The sequence below is a fragment of the Parasteatoda tepidariorum genome, chromosome 7 (assembly GCF_043381705.1).
Source record: "Parasteatoda tepidariorum isolate YZ-2023 chromosome 7, CAS_Ptep_4.0, whole genome shotgun sequence".
NCBI lineage: Eukaryota > Metazoa > Arthropoda > Arachnida > Araneae > Theridiidae > Parasteatoda > Parasteatoda tepidariorum.
This window is the reverse complement of record NC_092210.1, coordinates 73,922,929-73,949,178: the sequence shown is the minus strand read 5'-3', so window position 1 is coordinate 73,949,178 and position 26,250 is coordinate 73,922,929. Positions and strand designations below refer to the sequence as shown.

The window sequence follows — 26,250 nt, the reverse complement described above, 5'->3', positions numbered from 1 at the left end:
AGTTTCTCAGNTAATTTATAAAATGCTATTTAAAAAATCTATGATAATACGTAATTTAAAGTGTAGTTAATTAAAATTTCCATTGGCTTCAAAAATTTTTAAAATGGAATTAAAATTTGACATGTTTCAAGCATTAAAAAATAGGCATCCATTTGCTACATTTGCCAGACATCATCTTCAGTTCCTCAGGATTATTTATTTGGCAATTTAAAACGGTATAAATTTGCATACCTTTTAAAACCACATAAGTATCATAATCCTCTAAAGAAGCATTCAATCCAGCTGATATGCCAGGAGTCCCATGATAAACAAAACTTGTGTCATAACTTGAGAGTTTCCTTTCTCCTAAAATAAGTAATTAAATTCACTTTCTTTCTAAAGATTCATTAGCTTAAAAAAGAAACTTATACTCACTTTCAAAAAGCGTATTGTTAAAACGTTTACAATGAAAAACAAGCAAATCAGGTTCACTGTCAGCTCGATCTTTCTTTAGCTTTGACATATTAACTGTTTGCATTTCATACTCTGTTAAATCAACCCAGGAATATGAACGAGAGCTGGAAGATAGTTTTTTTAATACACCTTTTCCAAACATCTCCGCATATTTTTTAGTCTTTTCTGATTCAAATTTTGAAAATGATGCTAAAACACTATTTATCTTTCCCAAATCCGTCTCTCGGCCACTATTTACACTTAGCACTGTAGAGTTAAAAACATCTTCATCAGCAGAATAGTCAGAGCTTTTAATAACTGATCCATCCTGCAAAGTAATTAGGAAACTTCAATTTGCAGTAATACTTAAGATATAAAAATAGCTACTTTAAGGAAAATAAAATTAAGTAGAGGTTTCTTGAAAATAATGTGGAAATATTTTGCTATATATTACATAAACAAAAATTAATACTGCTAAGCAAGAAATTATAATATATTATCTAAAACTATTAACAGTTCAATGCAAAATAAAAATTTAAGTACAAACATCAAACAAAATTACTTTAAAGACTAGCCTTTTATATTAGATTTTTTAATTAGTTTTACATGATTGTCTTTCTCAATCAATTTATTACAATTGATTTACTTTATTTTTTCATTTTTCATTATTATTACTTTTCACCTCATTACACATATACATTTTCACAGTCTATTCAAACAGAAATAAAATGTAATAAAAATTTAACCAAAATTAAAAACACAAAATTCTGTAAATATTAGGCATGTATTGTCGAAACATTAAAAATGATAACTCTCTGAACTTCAGCTCCTGCTTTTTACCAACTCAAAGATGCAAGCTTTAGTTCAATGGTATTACAATTAGGTCAAGCATTTAATATTTGCCTGAAAATAGGCGATTTGAGGAAATTCTAAATTTATGAGTTATTTTCATTCTGCTTGCCTAATTATATATGCACAAATCTAAGAAAATTCAATAATAAAAACTAAAGAAAGTAACATTAGAGCTGGAACAAGTAAATAGTACACAAGCATAGTACAAATTAGTTCAGAATTAGATTAACTAGGAAAAATTTTTATACACAAAATAAATAGATAGAGAAATGAATTTGTTCTTTTATAATTTTTAACACTTAGATATTTATACAGAAATAGAGTAAAAGCTTAAAATTATTACAAGAAAATCAATATTATTATTATCTTCTGTAAACAATAAATTGTGCATTAAGATTTATAAAAAAAAGCAAGTGATAACTATGAATAAATTAAATATTTAAAAAACTAGTTTATTAGAACAATGCAATAAAAATACTTAAAGGTTACAAGCAAAAGCATTATATATATATATANATACTAATTCTCATATTCCATAAAAAGCCTGACCAATTCTCTAATTTCATTATTTCATATGGGTATCTTTCGCAAGTTTAGCGATGTGATTAAAAACAGAATGACGCAAAAGAAAAGAAAAATTAATATCTTCCGTAAATGTAACAAAATGTAACATTTTATAATAAGAAAAGCAGCTAAAGCTTTAAATTTTAATTTCATTTGATTAGTAAATACAGAAATAGAAAATCTTAAATAAATAAAGTATATATATATATATATATATATATATATTAGTTGAATTTTCAAAAAATTAAGGTATTCGATTATTCTCAATCAAAATATATTTATTTCATAAAAAGTTGATGATTTATAAAATTGCTTGACTATCCAAGAAATATTTCAGACTTACTAACTAGGCAAAAGTTTTTTATCAATAATTTAAAAATACATTATTTGTTCTAATTTAAAATTATTTAAAATAATTTAAGAACCAACATAAAAAACATAGCATATTGGAGGAAACCTGTTAAGCAAAGTTTAACAGGTTTCCTACAATATAAAGACAATGACTGTTACGTAAATACATACATTGCGAAATATGAATGTGATATAATGTTTTTTATATTCAAAGGCAAAAAATAGCTGTAGCTTTTTACTTGACACTTTTAAAGAATTGAGAAGGCAAATACTTCAAAATATATTTTAAAACAGAGAGAAACAAATTCCGAAAAAAAATTTCTGTAATTCATTAATTGATTGATTAATTAAAACTAAATAACTCACAAGAACAAATTTGATAATAAATCTTACTTCAGAAATTTTACTAGACTGTTGAGTAAGCTTTGCTTGCAATTTTTGTTCTTTTTTCCTTGCAGATATGAATTCTTGTATCCTAAAATTGCAAAATTATTAAGCTAAAGTGCTTTTCAAAAACTATAAACTAAAAAATAAACAGGATATTAACCATAAAGAAACATCTAATTAACACTTAATATGTTTGTTTTTTTTTTAAAAATTGTCACAAGAATTTTAATTTTAGAACAAACTACTTACAAAAATCAAGATTGAAAATTTAAAACAGCAACAGTATTTTTAGCTGGTAGTAGATATATATAATAATGAAGGGGAAAAAAACATAATTTCATGCAGAGCACTATAGAACTAAATGGAAACAATTATATAATTTTATTTTTTAACAGAAAATGTTATTTCGAAGGGGGGGGGAATAGTCTAAGCAAGAAATTTTGGAAAATAAAAGTTTTTGAAACGATTCATAAATTAACATTTCTTAATACACATAAAAAGTCAAAAACGCAGTCAAGTCAATTTATAGTTTCATAGTCAATTATTACATTTAAATAATAAATTTTTGAACAAGTAAATTTAAGTACTTTTCTTTTTTTTGGGGGGGGGGAATCTATAATAAAAATTAATTTTTTTCAGAAAATAAGTAAACCAGTTAATGAAATTAAAATAAGAAAAAAATTAGAGCACATTATATTTAACACACTTTGATAGACAACTAAACAATGTCAGACTTTTAATAAAATTTGGAAATTTTGAAGAAAAAAAAATGAGAGCTGAGAAATATTGATTAGTTTTAGCTTTTACTTTAATTAATTTTATTGTAAAATTTATCATATTTTAAATAACATGAAATATATAAATATAAAAATACAGAAAAAAAATTATTAGCAATTTTTTATTATTAGATGTAGAACAAGCTAGTTTGGAAAATACAAAACATTTCACTTAACTAAAACTTGCAGTTCTTTTGATGCAATATACATTAGCATTGTTAATTGCTTCGACGATAATAAAATATGAAAAAATATTGTTTTGAAACTTCAAAAAAAAAAAAAATACTATACCGGCAGCTCATTCTTCATTTCCACAAATCAGCTAAGCTATCTTCTCAACTTACTTGCATCTTATAAAACATGAACTTATATCTTATAATAAATTTAAAATTAAAGAAATCAAAATTTAATTTGTAACAAAATTACCTGTTGTTCCATGTTTGTACTACATTTGCGATATGACATTTTAATAATATAAGTTGATCTTCAATATTCCACATCCATTGGCATACTTCTGAATTACAAAAAGGAAAAGAAAGAGAAAAAAGGTATCAGTGACATTAAGTATGTCACAATAATATTTAGGTATCAGTAAAAGATTAGGTTGTTAAGTACTTATCCTGATTTACACACACGTAATTTATCTAATATATTAATATATCACACATAAACCAATATTAGCAAGTATTTTTTTTATCTGTTATTTAGTAGTCTTACAAATACTTGATCACAAGTGATGGTAGATTATTTTGTAATCCAATTGAATATTTATCTTTTTCAGTCATTCATTTAAAAAAACAACCAATCTTAAGTAATAGTTTTTAATAGGTAGAAATCTCTTTTCTTCACGAGAAGCACTATTTTCATTATTATTTATTGTACATTATTAAAATATATATTTACTAATATAACTACAAATGATGTTAGGTGTTTTGGCATCCAATTGCATATGGATTTTCTTTAACCTTTAATTTCTTTAAAAAAAAAATTAAAAAAAACATGATTTTGTAAAGTGTTTTAATAGGTAAAAAACGCTTTTGTATATGCTATTTCTCTATGTAGCTACAAGTAAACTCATATTTTCTTTCTTTCTGAAATTCAGCAATAGTTATAAATTTTTATTTCAATTTTTTAAATAAGCAAATAAATAAATAAATTTTAAAAAAATTAAAAATTGCGCTAATTAATAAAATTCTGACAAGTTTGGTCATATTGGTTAGCGGATTGTACAAATGTATCATTTCAATTTTTCACAAAATATTTTTAACAGTCCTGAATAATAAAGAAATATTCATAAATTCTATGAAACTTTGATTAACAGTTTATTTTATAAGGTGCTGCTGCTAAAGTTTTGCAGGCTTTTAGTAGAAGTAGAATGTATTAAAGAATAACCACAGAGTTTGGTAATAAATGCAATGAACATTCTCACATAACAAGGTAACAAAGAACAATTTAATGGGAGTTTTAACAGCATTGGATTATGTGATTTTTATTTTTGCTAAAAAATCTAAATTTTAACAGAAATTTGCAAAACAGTTCCGGGTATAAACTTAGTTAAAATTAACAGGGTTTCCTGAAATCCTATTTTATGTAAGAAATAACTTCAAATTTTTATGTTTAATTTTTCTTTTTTTTTTTTTTTTAAGAATTGTTCAAGAAATATTTTAGAAATTATATAAAATCGGCATGAAAAAAATATATAAAAACTGAGGCGAAACCACTTGGGGTAAGAGTAAATGCATTAATCCAATTTATTTTAATTAACCTAGTCATCTGAAATCTAATTAAAGTGTAGCCTTCTCCTCTAGAACTACTTTTTTTTAATTGGGAAGCCATGATTAAATAAATACATAAGCTACAAATGCATTGCCTTATAATACAATGTTGTGTAATACAATAATATACGTTGAAAAACAAAGCATTATGCAGAAAAAGAAACTCGTGAGTACCAACATACTAATATAACGCAATCATACTAGAACCGAATACAGTAAGATCTGTGCACAAACCTTTTCGAGATTCAATGTCTTCATTAGATTTCAACTGCATACTTTCAATAGTGGGTGAAGTAAGACGCAATTGGATATCTTCAATTTTTTCTCGAAAGGGAAGAGATTCTAGCTATTTAACAACAACAACAACATAAAATAGGTGAGCTTTAAAAATATACTTTGATTAATGATATATTTTTAAACAAATTTATAATTGAAGAAAAATAAAATTTACGACTAATCATTTAAAATTTATTAATTAAATTTAAATAATAATCAACTCCGATTGAATCTATACATTTTTGTAAAGAGAAAAAACTATTATAGTATATTATGATTAAATGTGTCTTTTATAACATATTTCCAAATACTCATAGCTATTTAAAATCATAGAATTAAAAATAATAATAGCCATTTAAAATCAATATAATTAGTAGTACAGCAGATTATATGGTGAATAAATAGAGAAACTCCCCTTACTTCAGTAGAGGAATTAAATAAATTTTTAAGAAATGGAGTAAGTATGACAAACGCATTTTACCAATTAAACTAGGGTTTAAATTGACATTTTTAATTGAAGCATAAACTAAACTTTAAAAGACATAAACTTTAAGTATTTTAGCTATTTTTTCCAAACCATAATACGATAGTAATATCCTAATACCAATTTTCTTTGTATTATTAATATCCTCTAATTTTAACACTTTTAATGACACTTTGAAGATAGTTATTTAGGAAATTTTGTTAAGATCAATATATATTATTTTTAATGTAGTTTTAGAATTATATGTAACAAAGATTGGTTTAAAAAAAAACTCTATGTCTATATTTTGCTAAACATAATTTTTATTATTTAAGGTTTCTAAAATCAAAATTTCGTTTCTCATAAACTTTAGAGATGAAAAACAGAAAACAGTTTTAGTTTTGCAAATTTTAAAAAACAGCAATATTTTGCTTCAGTAAATAGGTATACCTTTAGAATGTTTATCAAATCATCTACAAAATCTTCAGAAGTAGTGTCATTATACTCAGTCAGCAGTGCATGCAAAAGAGTGTGAAGATCACTGTTAATACCATGTCCCCTAAAAAAATAACATTTTTAAATTGCAATCAATAAACATTAATGAAATTAATCAGCATATTGATAACAAAAAAAATTGCAACACAGCAATATTTATAATAGCAATTATAGGATCATTGTAGATAGCTTTTAAGTAATTAGAATTTTACAACGATGGGCATGGTTGAAAGAAAGTTTTTTTTTTTAATCTATGCAATTGTGAAACAATTTAAATAAAAACAACATTATACGCCATGAAAATTTTTATTTTATTTTATTCAGCACAGTAAAAATCTCTGAAACTAATTTTTTTTTATGAAGAACTAAAATGAGAATTAAGTATGACATATAAAAACAATATTTAAAGTTTGATAAAATTAATAAATACAATCGAATTCCTTAATAGTGACCAGGATTTAATTAANCTTTAGGAAATGAACTAAAACTGGTATTAAATAAATTAAATTTAACCCTTTCAATAATTTTAGCTTTCCACTCAGAAAAACCTTCAACAGGCCAATGATATTTTCTGGAAATTTTTGCAATAAAAAAATCGGCTTCGGTGGTCGTATTTTTGTTTTATTTCATTTGTTTCGTATAGAAATGGTTTTGTTTTTAATGGCTACCGGGGCCGGTACCCCCTGAAGACGTCGGCTTCGGTGGTCGTATTTTTGTTTTATTTCATTTGTTTCGTATTGATACTTTTTTCTGAAATTTCTGCTGCTTTTTAGCGCGTTTTTTTCAAAGAAGTTTTTTCCTTTTGATCTTAATTATTTGTGTTTTCTTTCAGTATCATTACATAAATACATTTTAAATTTTTTTACAAAAAAGCTTGAATATAATGAGAAAAGAGACAATTGAAAAGCCTACAATAAAAAAAAACTATTTTACTTGATTTTTAACAAGCAAATATGATGGTTTGCTCAACATCATACATTTTTATCAAAACATTTTGTGTCACATTATTTTAATTCACATTATCAATCGTGCAGTTCTTAAAATAATAGTAGAAACATACTGACACTATTCATAAATGTTACCATTTTGGAAACATTAGAAAAATTTTGTGTTAGAATATATTTTTTTAACGCAGAATTCTTCGGGGGAAAAAAATAACATTATTTTTCTTAATTTGTTTAAAACTCTTATTTTACAGTAAAATGAGGTCATTAAAAGAAAAAAGCTATGAACTTAGTTTCTTTAGGTAGCTCGCATTAGACATTTCTTTAATGTTGTGTGAGAATTGAGAGTAAACAACAAAAAACTGGAGAAAAGAAAGTCAGAATGTGATGGATTTGGCAAAAAGATGCTGAAAAATTTTTGCCAATATGTAACATAAATTGTACCATAATATGATAATCTTTCATAATTAAAATACTTTTTTTAATTTAAAACTTAAAAGCTAATGTATAACATATTCATGATTATCATATTAAATATGTCTGTATCGAAATTTATTTATTATTTAGACATATGAAGCAATAAAAAAACAATATAAATTACTAAAATATTGTGGTAATAACAATTTGTCAGCAAATTTTTAGACACTGCTAAGCTCACACACAAATTTTAATCTTGGTACAATAGTTTTAATTAAAGGAAAACAAATATTTTTCATCATAAAAAATTGCTAAACTCAAATAAAAGTAAAAAAAATAACATGCCTGGATGTTACAACATTAATTCCATCTAAGAATCTGAAATTCTTAACTTCCATACATAATATTTATTAAAATTATTTATAAATATTTAAATTAATATTTGAAATTACTAATAAATACTAATTATTATTAATAAAAATTATTATTTAACGACATCATAGATTTAATGCATAATATGGAGAACAGAAAAATACTTGATATGGCTATGAATAGGAAACATACTTAATAGATATTATTTTCAGTTGTTCTACAAGGTGATTCAATGGAATAGCTTTGTCGTTTACATTAATTACAAAAGCTGGAAAAATAATCTCCCAAATAAGAACGGGGGTGTACCTGGAACAAATATATAAAATAATAATAAAATTATGTAAAACAATATGGTTTATACCCTATCAATAACTAAATTAATTGAAGCAATAAAGAAAAAAGAAAAACAATGGAAATAAAATATGGCCACCGAAGCCGACGTCTTCAGGGGCTGCCAGCTCCAGAAGCCATAGAACTAATTAATTTTTATACTTAAAAATGAAAAAATAAGAGACAGAGATGTGTAATCAGAATTTAAATATTTATTTTGTTAAAATTATTTAAGATAATGAGTATATACTTTTTTTCTGACAACAAATGGTAACTTTCTGATAGGTTGAAAAAATCTAAATTTATTTTAATTTTTATCATTAATAATATTTTTACTTCAGAAAGAAAAGTGGGAATGACACATATAAGAACAAGCTTTAATAATGTCAAATGTTTAATTTTGAATTGTGCTATTTAAACAACAATATTGCAATTTTTTAAGACTATTGTAGAAATAAATATTTTGTTCTTAATTTATTAAACAGGCAAAAAAAATTTTCTTAAGTAGGTACAAAAATAAAATAAATAAATAGCTCTAACTTTTTAGAGAACATGTGTTAATGAAGTTCAATTTAAAAACTTTGACTATTTATTTAAAAGATTAAACAATCAGGAATTAGAAATATCTTTCTAAATTTATATAATTGGCTACTTTTTAAACTCAATAGTCCTAAGAACAAAAGCGGTTTTAATAAACAATGGTCACCGTATTCCTTAAAAGACAACACTGTATTCTTTAACACTTAAAAAATGTTAGTGTTTTGATATAAAAATTTTACAAATCAAATTTGAATCTTTTTATAACATAAAAATCTATAGTAGCACTGTACATGTTCAATAAATAATTAATGCATCAAAAATGAATAATTTAAGTTTAAAAATTAAACAAAATTATTCACAATATTGTCTTAAAGATTTCTCATTCGAAAAATATCTAAAGTTTAAAAAATAAACAACTGAATATTGCTAAGAGAATAGATATAAGATAAAATAATTATTAAAAAATGGGAAAAACGTACTTAAATATGGCAACCAATTGATTTTGGGCAAAATACTGATAATGATCATGTTGCAAAGAATGAGAACAAGATTCACTCAACCCTCTTCTTTGATAATCTTCTGCATAAAACTTCAGTTCTAAGTATTTAGCAAAAGAGAATGACCATGTATCTTGGGACATAGATACAACTGGTGTTGCCTGAATAACAAATAAAAATTATTCATTTCAATACAACTCGTTGCTAACTAATGATACCTTAATGATTTTAAGTTTTTAAAAAAAATATTCTAAATTTAAGTTATTTTCTTATTATAAAGAGTCGATAATTACTGTTTTGCAGATTTGGCACCAGCTCCACATAAAAATGTTATTTTCAGTGGACATTGAATGAACCCCAGCATCTAAGGCATGTAATAGGATATGAACACAGCCTGAGCCATGCACAAATTTGCGTACATGCTCTGTCATTGGTGTAACACAAGTTGGGCTGGGGCAGATATAGGATGACCTGAAATTAATAAGTTACTTATTTATTTTAAATAATTTTTTCCAAGTTCAGAACTAATGACATGGTTATCAACATTAGCAAAGACTATCACATTCGTAGATTTTTAATAATTTACATTTTCAAGATTATTTACTATTATATTAGTGTGCCTAAATAATGTGTGAAATGTAGATTAACATGTTAAGATATCGATTCTTCTAGAAAAATACATAACAGGTCATTAAATTAACCATAGTTTAGAATGAAAGACAGTTGCAATCAATAGAATTATTAATATCAAAAAGTAAGTGATATAATTTTTTGCTTGTTTTGAACACAACATGGTCAACTTTCATGCAAAATTATGCATACATTGTACAAGTGTGCACTCACAAAGCATTTAAGCAATTAAGTGAGAAGTTTTTGCATTTTTCCACTCCAAGCAGGGTTGGCAAAAATCACAATATATTTCTTTTTAATAAAATAAAATAAAAATTTAAAACAAAACGATTTGATTTAAATAAGATTATCAACCAATTAATCATTAATAGCTAATCAATAAATAAATAATATCATAGTTATGCTTTTCAAGCTAAACTTGCTACTAATAAATGTCAATTAGATACCTAATGAAGAGTAAATTAGTTTAGATCAGAAAACATAACTAGAAAAAAATCATTTTAAGTAACTCTTGTCGATATCACATACTACATATTTATTAAGTTTTCAAAGCACTGAACTTAATTATGCAGAAAACTAAATGTGTGTAATTAAAAATATTTTTTGCACATATATCCCTTTTACACTTTACATGCAATTTAATATCCCTTTTTAATATCACCGTTATAATTTAATATCCCTTTTATTATCTCTCTCTCTCTCTCTCTCTCTCTTAGAGTAAGAAATCTCCATTAAGACTTCATAAAAAAAATCACGCATCAAATAATGTATTTTTAAAAAAATCAGTTAATTTAAATAATTGGAAAATTTTTCTTTTATTTAAATTCATGTTTTTTTAACAAATTAATGAATACGCATGTAATATGCATGTAAAAATAAACTTAAAATCACACTCTAAAGAATGTATTAATTATATACTACAAAAAATATTTTATACTTAATTATTTAAAAAAATCAGTTTGTTTAAATTAATGGCAATTAAAAAAAAATCACAAGTGATTCAAATCATGCCAACCCTGAGCCCAAGTAACACAAATGTTTCATAAAAAAATCTTCCACAAAAGCAAGTTTGTCCAAGTGCTTGATCAAGGAGTTACTTAGTCTTTTGGCTTGAGATCAAAATTGCAAGACAAAATAGTTAAATATTGATAGCAACAAATTTAATATTGGTCAGCTGGTCAATGTCAGGAATAAAATGAAACTAGTGTATATTATATGAAGGTAATTATTTATGCTCATTATCAAATATATTATTATTAATAAGCTGAGAACAAAAAATTTATTCTTTATAAAATCAAATTTTAAATTATACATATTAAAGATTTATTAAAAGGTATTATTATGTTTTTATATGTTAAAAGATTTTGATTTAATAAAAAGTATTGATATTTCTTAATTTTTTTATAATTAATAAAGTTTAATACAAAAAAATAGAATGAAATATTCTGAAAACTGAATTCAGATTTGAAAAGCTAACAGTGAATAATTCATTTATTTGTAATTAAATTTACTTTACTTTTTCTCAGAGTAAAAATTTTTTTACAAGTCATTGTTTGTATTTATTAGACACCTTTGATTGAAATCTACTACTCAGCAGTATCATTTTTACAGTATTTTTGCATATTTTCTTTAAGTATAAAAGAATTAATATTTGATTAAAAAAAATTCATTTACATTCAATAAACTTTAAAATTATCAGTTATTTTGAAGAGACTGATTCTTCATTGAGTGAAAATGTTAAAAAAATCATATATTACGGGATGATAATAAATTTGTCTTGTATTAATATATATTATAAATAAAATACTGAGTACAGAAATTAAAATATTTTCTTTGAGCAGTAGCAATACTTTTCATGAAAGTTTATAAACTTTTTAAGATTTAATTTGCAAAATAAATAAATAAATAAAATAGCAATTTGAAAATTATTTAATGATACAAGATAGTAAAAAAAAATATCACGCCTATTTGTATAAGATATGTTATAAAAATTTTACTTAAACTAAAACCCGGTGTTTTGGTAGCAACTTTACATAAAATATTAAAAAATAACATAATATTTCGAAATATTTATGGTAAAAACAGGGTAAGTAAATTGACAGTTAATAAGCCTTTACCTGAAACAATATCGATCAAGAAATCCACCAAGTGTAATATCATTTGCTCCATAAAATTCCATTTTCACAACCCTAAGAACATGTATCACATTAAACGAAAATCAAATTATTTGAACTTTTTAGACAGCTCTTCAGAAATGAATGAAAGTAAACTATAACAAATGTCTTAATATATTAGCCATCAAATTTTACTAAACTAGTCAAAATGCCTACATAGACTATTTCATAAAATGGCTAAGCAAATTTGCTTTGATTAAAGAACCATACGCAGTCGATTTAGAAAATATTTTTATATACAAATTATTTCTTTTTTCTTCAACATATTAATAGTTCATGATTTGCAAGATATTCAGTTGGCTGAATAATTTCTTTTTCCTCAATTTACTTAAAATTTGCAATAAATGCAAAAATAAAAATGTTTAACAACATAGTATTTTCTACTATGGAATATTATAAAGCATATTGAATAAATAATATTTCTTCAGTATTTACTCTAGATAATTGAAATTAAATGAGTATCATAATGTAACTAAGGATATAATAGATCATAAATTAGTCCATCTTGAAAACTCCTTTATTTATTTTTAAAAAAATACTTTATGTTTTAAAGTCAATCAGATGAACATAGTTATTTAGGATAAATAAAAAAATAATAATTCAATGAGAGAAAAATTAAAGAAACTATGTGTTATTATAACTCATATTTATTTTAATAAACGGCATATTAATTGCAACATGAAATTTGCAATTTAAAAAAGGAAATAAAAGAGCAGTCGATATAAGAATAATTAAATAAAAAAAACTCACTCACCAGGGATTGACACAGTAATTAGGCGCATTATCTGAGCTGCATGAATAACTTGAGAAAAGAACAGATATTGTTTGATGGTTACAAGGATCCAAAGCATCAACCTAAATAAATTATTAATTCAAATATTTAAAAAAAAATATCTAACCAGAATATTTATAACTTTTCAAATAAAATCTATAAGTTAACAGTAAATTGAATAAGATGCAAAGGAACCATCATAAGAAAAAAATTGAATGTTTATGTATCTTTTGATTACAGAATAAATAGTTGGAGAGTTGTATTTTATTGTTGTATTGTTGTATTTTTCAACCTAAATAAATTATTAATTCAAATATTTAAAAAAATATCTAACCAGAATAGTTGAAGAGTTGCATTTCTAAATTTAAGTGCCAAGAGTTTCATTTATGCAAAATTATAAATAATTGTGCATAAACCATCAATTTCAATATAATTAATGCTTATAACATATTCTAGTTTATGAACAGAAAATCATTCAGCAGGTAGATCAGACAATGTTTAAGGACAGAAAGGATAATTGTACCATCAGCTGTTATTTTCAAACCAATAACATATTCAAGCTCATGCATTCACCAACTCACAATGCCATCAAAAAAGCACTATTTAGTCACTCAATATGTATGGCACATGACACTTAGAGGAAAACTGAAAGTAAAGTTGGGCTCTCTGGATTTCACATATTTAAACACAAACCATCTTCATTTATACTGAGAATGGATTGGATAGTTTACTTTGAACAATTTTTAGTGCTTATACATAATTTTATGAAAAGAATTTATACAATTGTAAAATGAATAACTGCTAAATTATTTTAAAAATGTAACTCATATAAAAACGTGAATAAGAAAAAATAATTTGTGAAGATACCTTTAATTGAAATAATTGTTAAACATTCTATATAGAAGTTAAACTTTAAGATTAAATCATTTTCAACTTAAGCCTCACTTATTTAGAAGATAACCTTTCAAACATAATCATCAATTTGAAATATTTATAAAATTTTTATTTTTTTTAGAATAATTTGTGGCTTTGTTTAGCACAATAGACATAAACATAAAAATTTACAGTGAAATATTCAAATTTGCCAATCATTTTTCACATACTGTAAAATCGTTTGCCTGATTTTAGTGAGAACAATTTTCTTTCCCTCGTAACCTACTTTTATTTAATTGTTTTGCTAAATATTATTGATTGAAAACAATGTAGAAAGATTTATTGGTAGGAGAAGTCGATGGACTTCTGATTTTTTATAACATATTTATAATAAATTTTAAAATCTTAATTTAAAAAAGGCATAAAATAGACATAACATTCAAATACCTTTTTTTCCCAGCACAGACCACTATTATTAGTTTCTAAAGATTTGGAATGTTCACGTGCAGTATTCTGATGAGAATTTGTCGCCTTCTTTTCCTTTTCTTTTGCCAAGCGTTCATGAGGACATAAAAACTTGATCATTCCACCTCTAGCTCGAAAATCCGCTAAAAGTGCTTGTATATCAAGAGATGCACTTAACATATCAGTTATTTTAACACCTATAAATTTATGACTAGATAATAATTCCACATTTTTACTATTTATAATGCTTTTTATTCCAGAAATTTCTTCCTCTAAATCAGACGCTGGGGTATCAATTTGGTGCAGTATACTCATATCACTGTCTTTCGCGAAATGCCGAGACCAGTAAATCTCTTGAGGGAAAAATTTCCTTAGCCCACACTTTTTACCGGTTTCGCCTTCCAGAAACGGAACGCTCAATTTGACATTCAGAGATATGCATAAAATCACATCATCCAAAAGTTTGCTGAATGTGTTTGTAGTGGGTAGAACATTTACTTTCAAGTCATCCACAGGTTCAGGCTGAAATGTGTCACTTTCTGAGTGCAGGTAAGAATGAAGGGGATCACTAAAGTCGCTTATCGATTCAGTTTCTAGTTTTTTACCCAATTCATCAAATTTACTCCTTCTATTAAGCTGCTTCTGGTTTAGAGTAACATTGCCATTCTCTAAAACATCCTTGGAAGAAATAACATTTTCTGTATTTATTTCCTCTGCGCTTATTGGTTCATCCTCAGGTGTATCTATCTGCTCTTGTATTAAAGAAGGAACAAAAGCAAATTCATCCATCAAAAATGAGCGCTCCAGTTGCCAGTTGTAAGCAACATAAATCATGAACTGGACCACTTGTTTAACCTGAAGCAAATGTTTAATATGATGTTAAGTATCAATAATTTTAAAAAAAGGTTCATGATCAGGAAATTACAGAATAAAGCAACTGAAAAAAATAACTACAATAAATAAGAAATGATTAATATTTTATTTATACACTTAAAAAGATTACTGAGCAATAATTATGGAACATCTATCCCGTAATTGCAGGTTTTCAGTGACAATGGCAAATAATAACCAATAAAAATGGCAAATAATGAGGAAAAATTAATTTTAAGTTAACAGAACCACCTAAATGTTAAGTTATCATTACTCAGCAATATTACTTTTTAATTTTTTAAAATTTTAATAAATTTTATTATTACACTAATTAAATGTTACAAAAGCTGTCATTTAATTCCTTCATTACAACATTTGATGTGTCTTAAAGACAAACAAATGAGCCAGATCAAATTGAGGTAATGTTTCCTATGAGGCTGTTTTTTTTATGCTACATTGAATTAAACCAAAGCAGTGTTAATAAGGTTAATAGTTACAAAAACTTTTTTTATAAAACTACAGTTTAGTACTTACACACATTTATGCATTCCACGTCTTTATATAGAAAAGAGACATATTGGATCAGATGTATTATTTTAAGTCGAATTACATAACATTAAAACCGTACTTACACACATTTATGCATTCCACATCTTTATATAGAAAAGAGACATATTGGATCAGATGTATTATTTTAAGCCGAATTACATAACATTAAAACCAAGTTAATAAGACTAATGGTTTAAAAGAAAATTAGGGTTTTATGTATGAAATTTATAATGTTTGACTTAGACGCTATTATGCACAAAATCCTTATAGCTTCTAAACTATCTATTCCATCGATATGGTTTTGATCTCATTCAATAAAGAAGAACTTCAAAATATAGGCATGAAATAATGAATTTTTTCGTGAAAGAACAGTGTTTTCACTACAGCGCAAGAATCTTGCTTATTTTTTTCTTTTCTAGCATTAAAAAATTATTAATGCGAGAATTTTGGGAAAAAAATTTCTGCCATTTTGAATAAAATTCGTTTCACTTTCATTATTTTCAACATTGATCCCTGTTATCTAGCTTCCCTATTTACCAGTACTGTTCAGAACCAGTGCGAACAGCAGAACACAATGCCCCCCTCCCCGAATGATGGAACACCTTTCAGAACACATTTCTCTGCAACCAAGTGTTCACTGAAGGTAAGATTTCTTCATGTAAGACGTTTAAATTTTTCTCAATGCTACAAATTTACTTAGTGATTCCAAATTGTTCAGCATCTGTTGCAAGGTCATTTAGCACTCAAAACCGAATTAAGACAAAATATTGTAAACAAATGACTGATAAACATTAGAGCAGCCTAATGTTTCTCATTAAGAAATGAAAAATGAAAAAATAGATATAGATCTGATGAAAAAATAGATATAGAACGTTTTCCATATGATGATGCAGCAAAAATATTCAATGCTTTAAAAATTAGAAGATGTTAAAAATGTATTATAATTAAAGAAATATTTTCTCTAAGTCTATTCGCGTTTTTTTAATTTTTAGAAATCTCACTTAACTTTTTGAGATCTCACCCTATTTTTGAGAAAGGGTGAGAAATTCTCTCTTATTTTTTTTCTGTAATGAAANTGAAATTTATAATGTTTGTCTTAGACGCTATTATGCATAAAATCCTTATAGCTTCTAAACTATCTATTCCATCGATATGGTTTTGATCTCATTCAATAAAGAAGAACTTCAAAATATAGGCATGAAATAATGAATTTTTTCGTGAAAGACTACAGCGCGAGAATCTCGCTTATTTTTTTCTTTTCTAGCATTAAAAAATTATTAATGCGAGAATTTTGGAAAAAAAAAATTTCTGCCATTTTGAATAAAATTCGTTTCACTTTCATTATTTTCAACATTGAATAGATATAGAACGTTTTCCATATAATGATACAGCACAAATATTCAATGCTTTAAAAATTAGAAGATGTTAAAAATGTATTATAATTAAAGAAATATTTCTTCCAAGTCTATTCGTGTTTTTTTTTAATTTTTAGAAATCTCACCTAACTTTTTGAGATCTCACCCTATTTTTGAGAAAGGGTGAGAAATTCTCTCTTATTTTTTTTCTGTAATGAAAACACTGAAGAAGGAAAATATTTAATAAAGCTCACTTTTCTCAGCTCATTTGCAGATCCACCTCGCAATAATATAGTACATCCCAAGTTTTCTGGACACCCATCAAAAAACATCAAGGTTTTGAACTTAGCTAAATAATAAAAATCGTAATTGCTGAGAATCTAACTAAACACAATTCAAGAAATAAATAGAAAAAAAAAATTTGAACTTTAATATTTTCTTTTCTGTTGCATTTTATAGAAAAAAAATGGAAGAAAAAGAAAGAAAACACATAAATTGTTTCTTTGTATAATACTTTAAAGAGATACTGGTAATGTAGCCAAATCAATCAATAGCTAAAAAATTACATTGAATATGAACTTATAGAAAAATTCTAATTTTTACAATTCTATATTTTTATATAAAATATTGATAACAATAAATAACATTATATAATATTAAATAATTGATCATGTACATCAACAACAGCTAACCAGTACAGTCAGGGTACTGAAGAAGAAAAAAATTGGTAGCAAAGTAAAAACTAGTAAAGAATATCTAAATTTAACTCCAACATTAAAAAAACTTTTCTATGATTTTTGCACCCAAACATATTTTTCATTTAAATTGTAAAATTTTTTAGCACTTATTAATGGCGTATATTCTGATGTATAAGTTGACCTATTGTACAAGACGACCCTTTTTAAGATTAGAAAATAGCAAATTTCTGATATGTGGGGTGAATTAGTCAACTGCTGAAAAATATTTATAAAATATACTTAATAATATTTTTTTAAATACTTTTGAATACATTAGATTAATCTTTCTTATACTTATTTTTTAACGTAATTTAAAGTATTAAATGTAACGAACATAAGTGAAAAAGAACGACTTTATAAAGCAAATATGATGAGAGAAAAGGCAAAATTAATTGTATATATACATTAAACGTAAATTTTGCAATGGGTAAATGATAATTATTCTTATTTATCTCCTTGTTTATAATGCACTGACATTTCAGTATCAACGATTGTCCTACTTTATAACCAGTATGTAAGTTAAGTCCTGATTTTTGTAAAATTTGGGGGGTTTGAAAGGGAGATTTATTCAATGGGAACATAAAACATTTATATTTTTCTTAATTTTGCTACCACATTCAAAAATTTTACAGATCACGGCACCCCTGACAATATCTTTAAAAATAAATATTTAAGTTGGAAACAACTAATATACACAGTAAATGTTGTTATAAATTGAAAAAAATTGGTTTTTCATATCAGTAAATTGCATAATCACACAATAGTTTGTTTTAACCAATTATGATGAAAAGAACAGAAAAATATTAATACAATTTAACAAAACTATTGCAGCAACAATTTTAATATAAGTCAATATCGTTTGCAATACATAGGCAATAGCAGATCCTATTCAAGAAGGAAAAAATATAAGAAAAAGATAAATACAAAATGAGCTTCAATATATAGGGCATAAACTTTACAGGGCAAAAAAAAAATTTCTAATTGTTTTTTTGAAAATTTACAAGATCTACATAACTAAAATTAGTGTTACTTTGTAGCTAATCATTTAACTCACAAACCACTTTTTTTTTTCTATTAACTTTCTTTATTTCTTTTAGTAGCATTAAAATAATGCAACAAAATTAAAAATCATTATTTAAATAATGATAGGCAATAAAATTAAATGTTTGTAATCTTTAAAGATGATAAAGTGCCACAGTAACTTCCTAAAATTAAAGGACTAGTAAAAATTAAGAGTCAGTTTGACAAAAATTTAGTTATATTGGGTGTAAAATAACATAATCTTGAAAATTTCAGTCTCAAAAATATTAAAATTTGTGATACTTAATTCTAACTATTAACTTCTAAATAAACAAATATTTTTTCTACTTAAATACTAATTGCTTTTTTCTCTTAAAATATATGGATAATGATCTAAGCATGCCATTTTTCTAATTGCATTGGTTCTTGAATAACAAATATTTCTATTAACAACTTTTTTCAGGCCATATTATGATGATTTCCTTGTAATATCCTAAATATTTTAAGTTTCAGAAATATATATTTGTGCTTTAAATTATTTTAAGAAATGTAGTTTTGAAGAATATGTTTTAAAACTAGGAATTAGAAAGATTTTCACTCTCTTAATGTTTTTGGCATAAAAAAAAAATAAGAAGAACAGTTTTTTACAGATGTATAAATATTAAAAAAACTGAAAAAAATTTTCCCTTTATTCTTAATCTGAATTTGGTAAAATATAAAAAAGTCCTAACTCAATATTTAACTTTTAAGAATTTGAAAATTTAAAAAGTTATATTATAAATTAAGTTATAAGTTATAGCATGGAATAATAATAAAGTTATAAATGCAACAATTTTAAACACCATGTACTAACGCAGTGTTGCTAATTGTAGCTCATTTAGGTAGCAATTTACTTACAATAAATTTTAAAGCTTTAAGAACAAATGAAAAAATCAAAATAATCTCATATTATAATACTTTTTAAATCAGTGATTTCTTTTTAGAAAAATGATTTAAATGAATAATTTTCTTTTTAAGAAATCAGTAGATTTAAATTGTGATTAAATGTAAACCAATTTAAGTCAATAAACCCTGTTACAAAATAAAAAGTAAATAATACTAAGAATTAGTTTGATGTAGGAATGTCAGCTTCAAAAAAAGTGTGGCTAATCCCCAGGAACGCCAGATGTACACTTCATTTATGCACAGGCTATTTGGAATCAAGAAAAATTCTGAGCTAACAATTAGCGTAAATTGGCATAATTTACCATTCATTATTAAAATTATTGATTTTAAATTTAAATGATCAGCAGGACAATTATTACCTCCAGAGAGTGAGTATGTCTTCACTTTAAATTGTTCACATGTTCCAAGTTGCGGTCTGCCAAGGTGAGCATCCACTGTTGATACAATTGCAGCTTGGGTGCCTCTTGCAACTCTTTCCATAACAGACTAAAAAAGAAATTCCATTTGTCAGTTAAAATGCTTAAATAAGAAAAACCTAATGAAATGAGAACTTATATTGATAATAATGAACACAAAATTAAAATAAGTTTTGGTGTAGCAATTATATGTTTTTTGACATGAAATCAATGAAAAATGTTTTAGATTTATTCACACGCATAGCAGAAAATATAAACTTTATTATATTTCATGCTTTAATCACAATAATGTATTTTAAAATTAATAACACTATCAATTTCAAGAATAGAGTTAAAAAATAATGCTTACAAAATTCAAACACTATTTGTTACTTTACTTGAATAATTGAGCATAAAAAAATTTTCAACAATATTTATAAGCTACCAAAAATATTTTTTTTAATTTGGACATAGCACATACATTCTTTTTATGTGAGTAACAAAAATGAACCCTAGATTCATAAACAAGCAAGGGAGATACATACATTATTTATAAATATTTGTCTAACAATGTAGGAAAGTATTTAGAAACTAATCTCTTTCATATTATAAGTTACAAGTATTTGTGAGACAATTGTTTATGAATCTAGAGAAAAAATAAAATTAGTGTTTGTGGTAATTCTTCGTTGTTTTTCGCATGTTTTTTTCCCATCATTTTTTGTCTAAAAGAGAGGTACTTAGTCATAATAAATAAAAATTGCATTCTGAATCTCTAAAATAGTGTAAATTAATCAATAGTATAACAAAAAATTAAATAAATAAAATAAAAGACTTTTGATTAGAAATTGCCACAATTTTACAAATTACCAAAATTTCAAATACTTCTTGTAGTTCTTTATTGGGTTAGAAGATAGAAATTTAAACAATATCTATTTTATGATCATAATCTTAAATAAACATAATAAATTCATTTTTATCAAGAATTTTAAAAAAAATTAAACTTTTTTTAAAGCTTAGTTGTTTAATAAAAATTTAAAAACTAATTAGCCAATAAATGCATTATTAAATCATCTTGATTTGTCATGGTTCCTTTCACAACAAAATTTACATATGACCAAATGTATCAAATCAATTAGCTTTTCTCACAACAAAATGCCCTCACATTTCTTAAATATTAAAATAAAAATCTTAAAAACCTATGCTCTTCAAGTGAAGTGCAACGGAGAAACTTATTTTATTTTTGTCAGACTAAAACAAAAAATGTAGGGCTTATCACTTCTGAAAGATGTTAGGGGAAATACTTGGTGGCGATAGAAGTTTCTTACGAAAGTGATGCACGCTAATTTTTTCATTTTATGTCCAGCAAAAATAAATTATTTACTCCAAATTAGTGTCAAAGAAAAACATAGTTCTCAATTTCTTTATTACTATAGTTTTTATTAATTTGCTTTTGTGTTAGTGAATATAAAATCAAACAATCAAAAATTAAGTCATATTCCCAATTAAATTATTACATTTTAAGAAATAAGTTAAGATATCAATTCAAGTTAACAGACAAGTTCAGGTATGTAATTTTAGCATATTAATTAAGCATATAAATTAAGATATTAATTCAAGTTAGTTGACATGCTTTGGTATGTTTCTTTTGGCATAATTTCAATGCACATGGTTGAACACAATGTGCAATTTTACTCTTTTCTTTTGATGAGGCATAGCACCAAGTATTTTTTGTTCTTTACATCAATACCAGCTTTATATTGAAATTTTTTTCATCCATTAACAAAACGACAATAACAACTTCTCGTTTTTTAAAGCAAAAAGTTTATTTATTTTTACACAAAAAAGTTAATCATCAAAATGTTACAAGCATAAATTTATATTTTTATTTAGAAAAAGAAAAAGAAATTTTTTAAGTTTCAAAACTAAAAAGATAAAAATTTCTTGAAAAATCTAAGGTAAAACTAAAAATGTCCTTGTAATTTACAAATCACAATTTTTGCACTAATAACAAATCAAATAAATGTAACCAAATTAAATTACACAGAACTATATATCAAAGCTAACAAGATTTAAGCACTGGTTGATTAATCTTCTCCCAAAAGAATTATTTATAAACTGTTTTAATAGCCCAACATTAAAGCAATAATTCAATCAATAGTAAAAATTTGAATGAATCTCAAAATATTTAAAATTTTTCCTCCCGGCACTAAATTAACGAACGCATCTGAAATAACATTTGAATTTCGAAACCAAACCCTAAAATAGTTTGAGGTACAACGCCTATCTAGACGACACAAGTAAAATTCAGCAAAGTTGAAAGTGGCATAAAGTTCTAAATGTGACAGACAAAATAAAATATACAATAAATAAATAAATAATATCAGAGAGTTGTAAATGCAAATTACCCAACAATTGGAAATATCAATATAAAATACTCACTGGCTTGACATTTAATGCAACAGTAACACCAAGCCCCAATAGCATTTCTTGAGCTAAGCGAGATACTGTTTTTTCAGCTAATAATATATCAGGTTTGAAAACAGTCAATTTTCCAATAATATTTTTTAAGTATTCATTTTCCTATAAAAAAAACTTTTTATATAACTATCTAAAAACTATAGATTTCATTCAGAAAACTATCAAAATTTATTGACAAATTTTTAGCATATAACAAATATAAACTGCTGAGATATATAATGTAAGCAGATAATGTAAATGGCAATATAAATGAGATTTAGAAGGATTTTTTTTATATATATATATATNTCTAAAACAAATTCAAATATGAAATCATTGGTCAGCAAAAAATTGTATTAAAGTAACGGTATGATTAAAAGTGTGTCTTATCTAATATATATATATATATATATATATATAAATTAACATTCTCAAGCTTTGCAGACATTTTAACACTAAATAATTTAATTTTTCTTAAAATCTTATTTATGAGTATGGCAAATTTTTTTTTAATAAAAAGGTATTTAAGTATCAATGTCACACTATATGAATAGCAGAGAAGAAACCTTTATACAGATGGAACTGTATATTCACTTTATCTCTCTATCTCTTCCCAGTTTAAAAGCATAAAAATTTTTTGATTAAGAAACTTTTCATTTATTGATGAAATGAAGGGTGGGTAAATGTTTTCAATTTCATAACCGGCATTGAACAGCTGACTCAATTCTGAATTAACGACTATAAATTGTAATTTTGAACCCAACTCAAGACAAAGGAACTCCTGGGTCAAGTATTAAGACAAGCTAGCCTTCGTGGAGAACTTTTTAGTGGAATTATCCCGCATTTGTGTTACATGGAAAGAAAAACCATGAAAACCGATAGCAAAGGGATTCTAGCCCATGATCCGCCTACTACTATTTAGGATATTTAACCTCGCAATCTGGTGGGTGCAAGCCGAGAGCAGAATTAGTATCAACTAGCTACTACTGGTATTCGACGCCGGGATACCTCGTTGGGAGGATGAACGATTTATCCCCTGAGCCACCACAGTTCTTTGAGTCAGACGAAATCAAACCAACCTTGTACTTTCACCTCTCATTGGGCTCACTGTTTTCATTATCATTGTTTTGGTTGCTTAGGTTTTTTCCATGAGTTTGTTACTTTGTATTGATCAATTTTATACAGTATATTAAAAAAAATGACTTTACATATTCAAAGTGCAAAATATAGGAAGCAAAACAGTACGTATTGTAGGAGAATGCCAACTCTCTACTGCATGTCTCCAAATAAAAATTATGTTTTTTATTACAAAACTTATAACTTTTTTAAAGAACATTTTCAGAAACTGTAGAAGTCACCGTACTGTACAGCATAAAAATAGATCAAAACATAAAAAAATTTTGAATAGCATTTTGATAAAACAAAAATAAGTTAATTTGTACACTGTTATTTTATTTTAGATTATTTAGATTTTATCATATATCATAAAAATTATCATGTTACGCAATATTTTTATTTTATTTAATAATATCATTAATTTGTAATACAATACCTGCATCAGAATAGGATCTAAAGATGATAGTTTATTTTCAACCCTTTGATAAGATATAGAGGAGCTCAGAAGTAAAACAGTTGGCTTGTCAATTCTTTGTCTCATCTAAAAATTCAACAAAAAACACACACACTTAGCTTAGAAGAGAGAAAAGTAATGTATGATAATGAAGCAAATTTTATATAAATGAAATTGTGTATTACCTTTTTATGAGCAACTGTCTTAGAGAAAACAATACCACTAATAATAGTACTTTCTGACTTGTTTCCTCCAGGAATCTATAAAAATGTTTTGCTCAAATTTAAAAAAATAGCAACCTAATAATAATGAACTACTGGTACTCCATGAATATCTTCGCATCAAAAAAAAATTAAAAAATATTTGATAAATTGTAACTGAAAGTAAACAGCCATAAGTAAAAATTAAATTTTGTAATAATACAAAAAGTTTAGAATCAGAGCTTGAATACATATTAAAAACAAATTAATTTCCTGCAGTCTGAAATACTGTTCAGTGCTTCAAATTAAGAAATAATATTAACAAATACAGATGAAAGATAATAAAGCAAAAAAATTTATGTGAAAGCAATTCTATAAAGTAGTAGCTGTTTAATAATATCAAATTAATTTAACAAAATAACAATAAAAAATTTCAGGAAACATTATTTTATTTGAAATAAAAGTATTTAGAATATTTAATTTTATAAAACGAAAAAATCAGAACTGTTAGGGTTTTAGTGAATAGATGCAAATAAAAAGCTTGGTCTATAGACAACTGTCTAGTTCTTTAAATACTTTGTTATTGAAATAAAATTTAAAACCATTTATCTATATTTATTGTGTATTTATTTATATTTTATGTTGTTCATAAATTACAGATTTACTCTAATTATTATTTAATTGTTTTATTAAATTTATAAATAAAAGTACCAGTTTAATATTTAATTTTTAAAAAAAAGAAACAAGCTCTCAAAAATATTAAAGGCATTATTTTTTTACTATAAGGTTATTTATGACAATCTCAGAAGGCTCTTTGTTTTGTATTTTTCAAGGATAAATTTTAAGAATTTTTAGGTCGATAAAAAATGTAACAAATACTATGTAGGAAAAAATACAACACAACAGGCTATTTTATTAATTTATCAAATTTTTTTATCAAAATGTATCAATATAAATAAAATAAATAACTGATAGTTACTTTTTTAAATTGCACATATTGTCTAATATCCATGTCATCGGCATCATTTTTGACATCTGGATGAACTGAGTTAACAACTCTATGAATTATGGGTAGAACTACATCAGACCAACATAATGAAAGAGATTCATTGCTGAGAAGCTGATTCAAAAGAGTTTGTTCGTGTTTTATGTATGTTTCACTATAAAAGTTAAAGATAATTAGAAATAACAAATGAAGAATAAGATAGCTCCTTTATGATAAAAATCATAAATTAGCAATTTCATATCCCCTCCTGAATAATCATAAATTTGTATGGAAGGTTTTAATTTTGAAAATTTTAATGGTATCTACAAGTTTTTTTTAAATGATATTCTATTATTTTAACTCATTAAATATCTGAATGAGAGACAAAAATTGAACTATAACAATAAAATATATCAAAATGAAAAAAGAATTTAAATCACATCACATTCTTATGATATCAAAAAAATTGTTACATATTTAAGATTAATTTAAGAAATTTGAAGAAAAAAAATTAGAATTAAAAAATAATTAAATAACACTATTTATAAAATAACAAATTTGTAATCAAAGAAAAAAAATTTAATGTGCAATGAAGTAAAATAATAAGGAAAGACATTAAATGTGCAATATTTAAAAAATTTATATAATAACAATATAAAAAAAACAAGAGAGTATTTTTCAAACTTATTTGTCTCATATTTCCTTCTTAATGCAATTAAGTAAGAAAAAATGAAAGTTGAATGATATATATATATATATATATATATATATATATATATACA

General features: G+C 24.9%; 1 protein-coding gene across 3 annotated transcripts in view; it reads right to left on the bottom strand.

Moving 5' to 3' along the window:
- LOC107450590 (fab1 kinase) overlaps positions 1 to 26,250 on the bottom strand; it is a 70,455-nt gene that overhangs the window by 15,204 nt on the left and 29,001 nt on the right. For all 3 annotated transcript variants that reach the window (XM_043039380.2, XM_071183630.1, XM_043039381.2), the window contains exons 14-31: positions 25,463 to 25,643; positions 24,469 to 24,543; positions 24,266 to 24,370; positions 22,696 to 22,836; positions 20,221 to 20,347; positions 17,414 to 17,508; positions 14,368 to 15,240; positions 13,030 to 13,130; positions 12,219 to 12,290; positions 9,765 to 9,942; positions 9,454 to 9,632; positions 8,297 to 8,410; positions 6,327 to 6,435; positions 5,372 to 5,483; positions 3,789 to 3,876; positions 2,593 to 2,674; positions 415 to 760; positions 232 to 345 (exon numbers count right to left, since the gene is read on the bottom strand). In XM_043039380.2, coding sequence (XP_042895314.1) covers positions 232 to 345; positions 415 to 760; positions 2,593 to 2,674; positions 3,789 to 3,876; positions 5,372 to 5,483; positions 6,327 to 6,435; positions 8,297 to 8,410; positions 9,454 to 9,632; positions 9,765 to 9,942; positions 12,219 to 12,290; positions 13,030 to 13,130; positions 14,368 to 15,240; positions 17,414 to 17,508; positions 20,221 to 20,347; positions 22,696 to 22,836; positions 24,266 to 24,370; positions 24,469 to 24,543; positions 25,463 to 25,643 — 3,092 coding nt within the window. The remainder of the gene's footprint in view (positions 1 to 231; positions 346 to 414; positions 761 to 2,592; positions 2,675 to 3,788; positions 3,877 to 5,371; positions 5,484 to 6,326; positions 6,436 to 8,296; positions 8,411 to 9,453; positions 9,633 to 9,764; positions 9,943 to 12,218; positions 12,291 to 13,029; positions 13,131 to 14,367; positions 15,241 to 17,413; positions 17,509 to 20,220; positions 20,348 to 22,695; positions 22,837 to 24,265; positions 24,371 to 24,468; positions 24,544 to 25,462; positions 25,644 to 26,250) is intronic.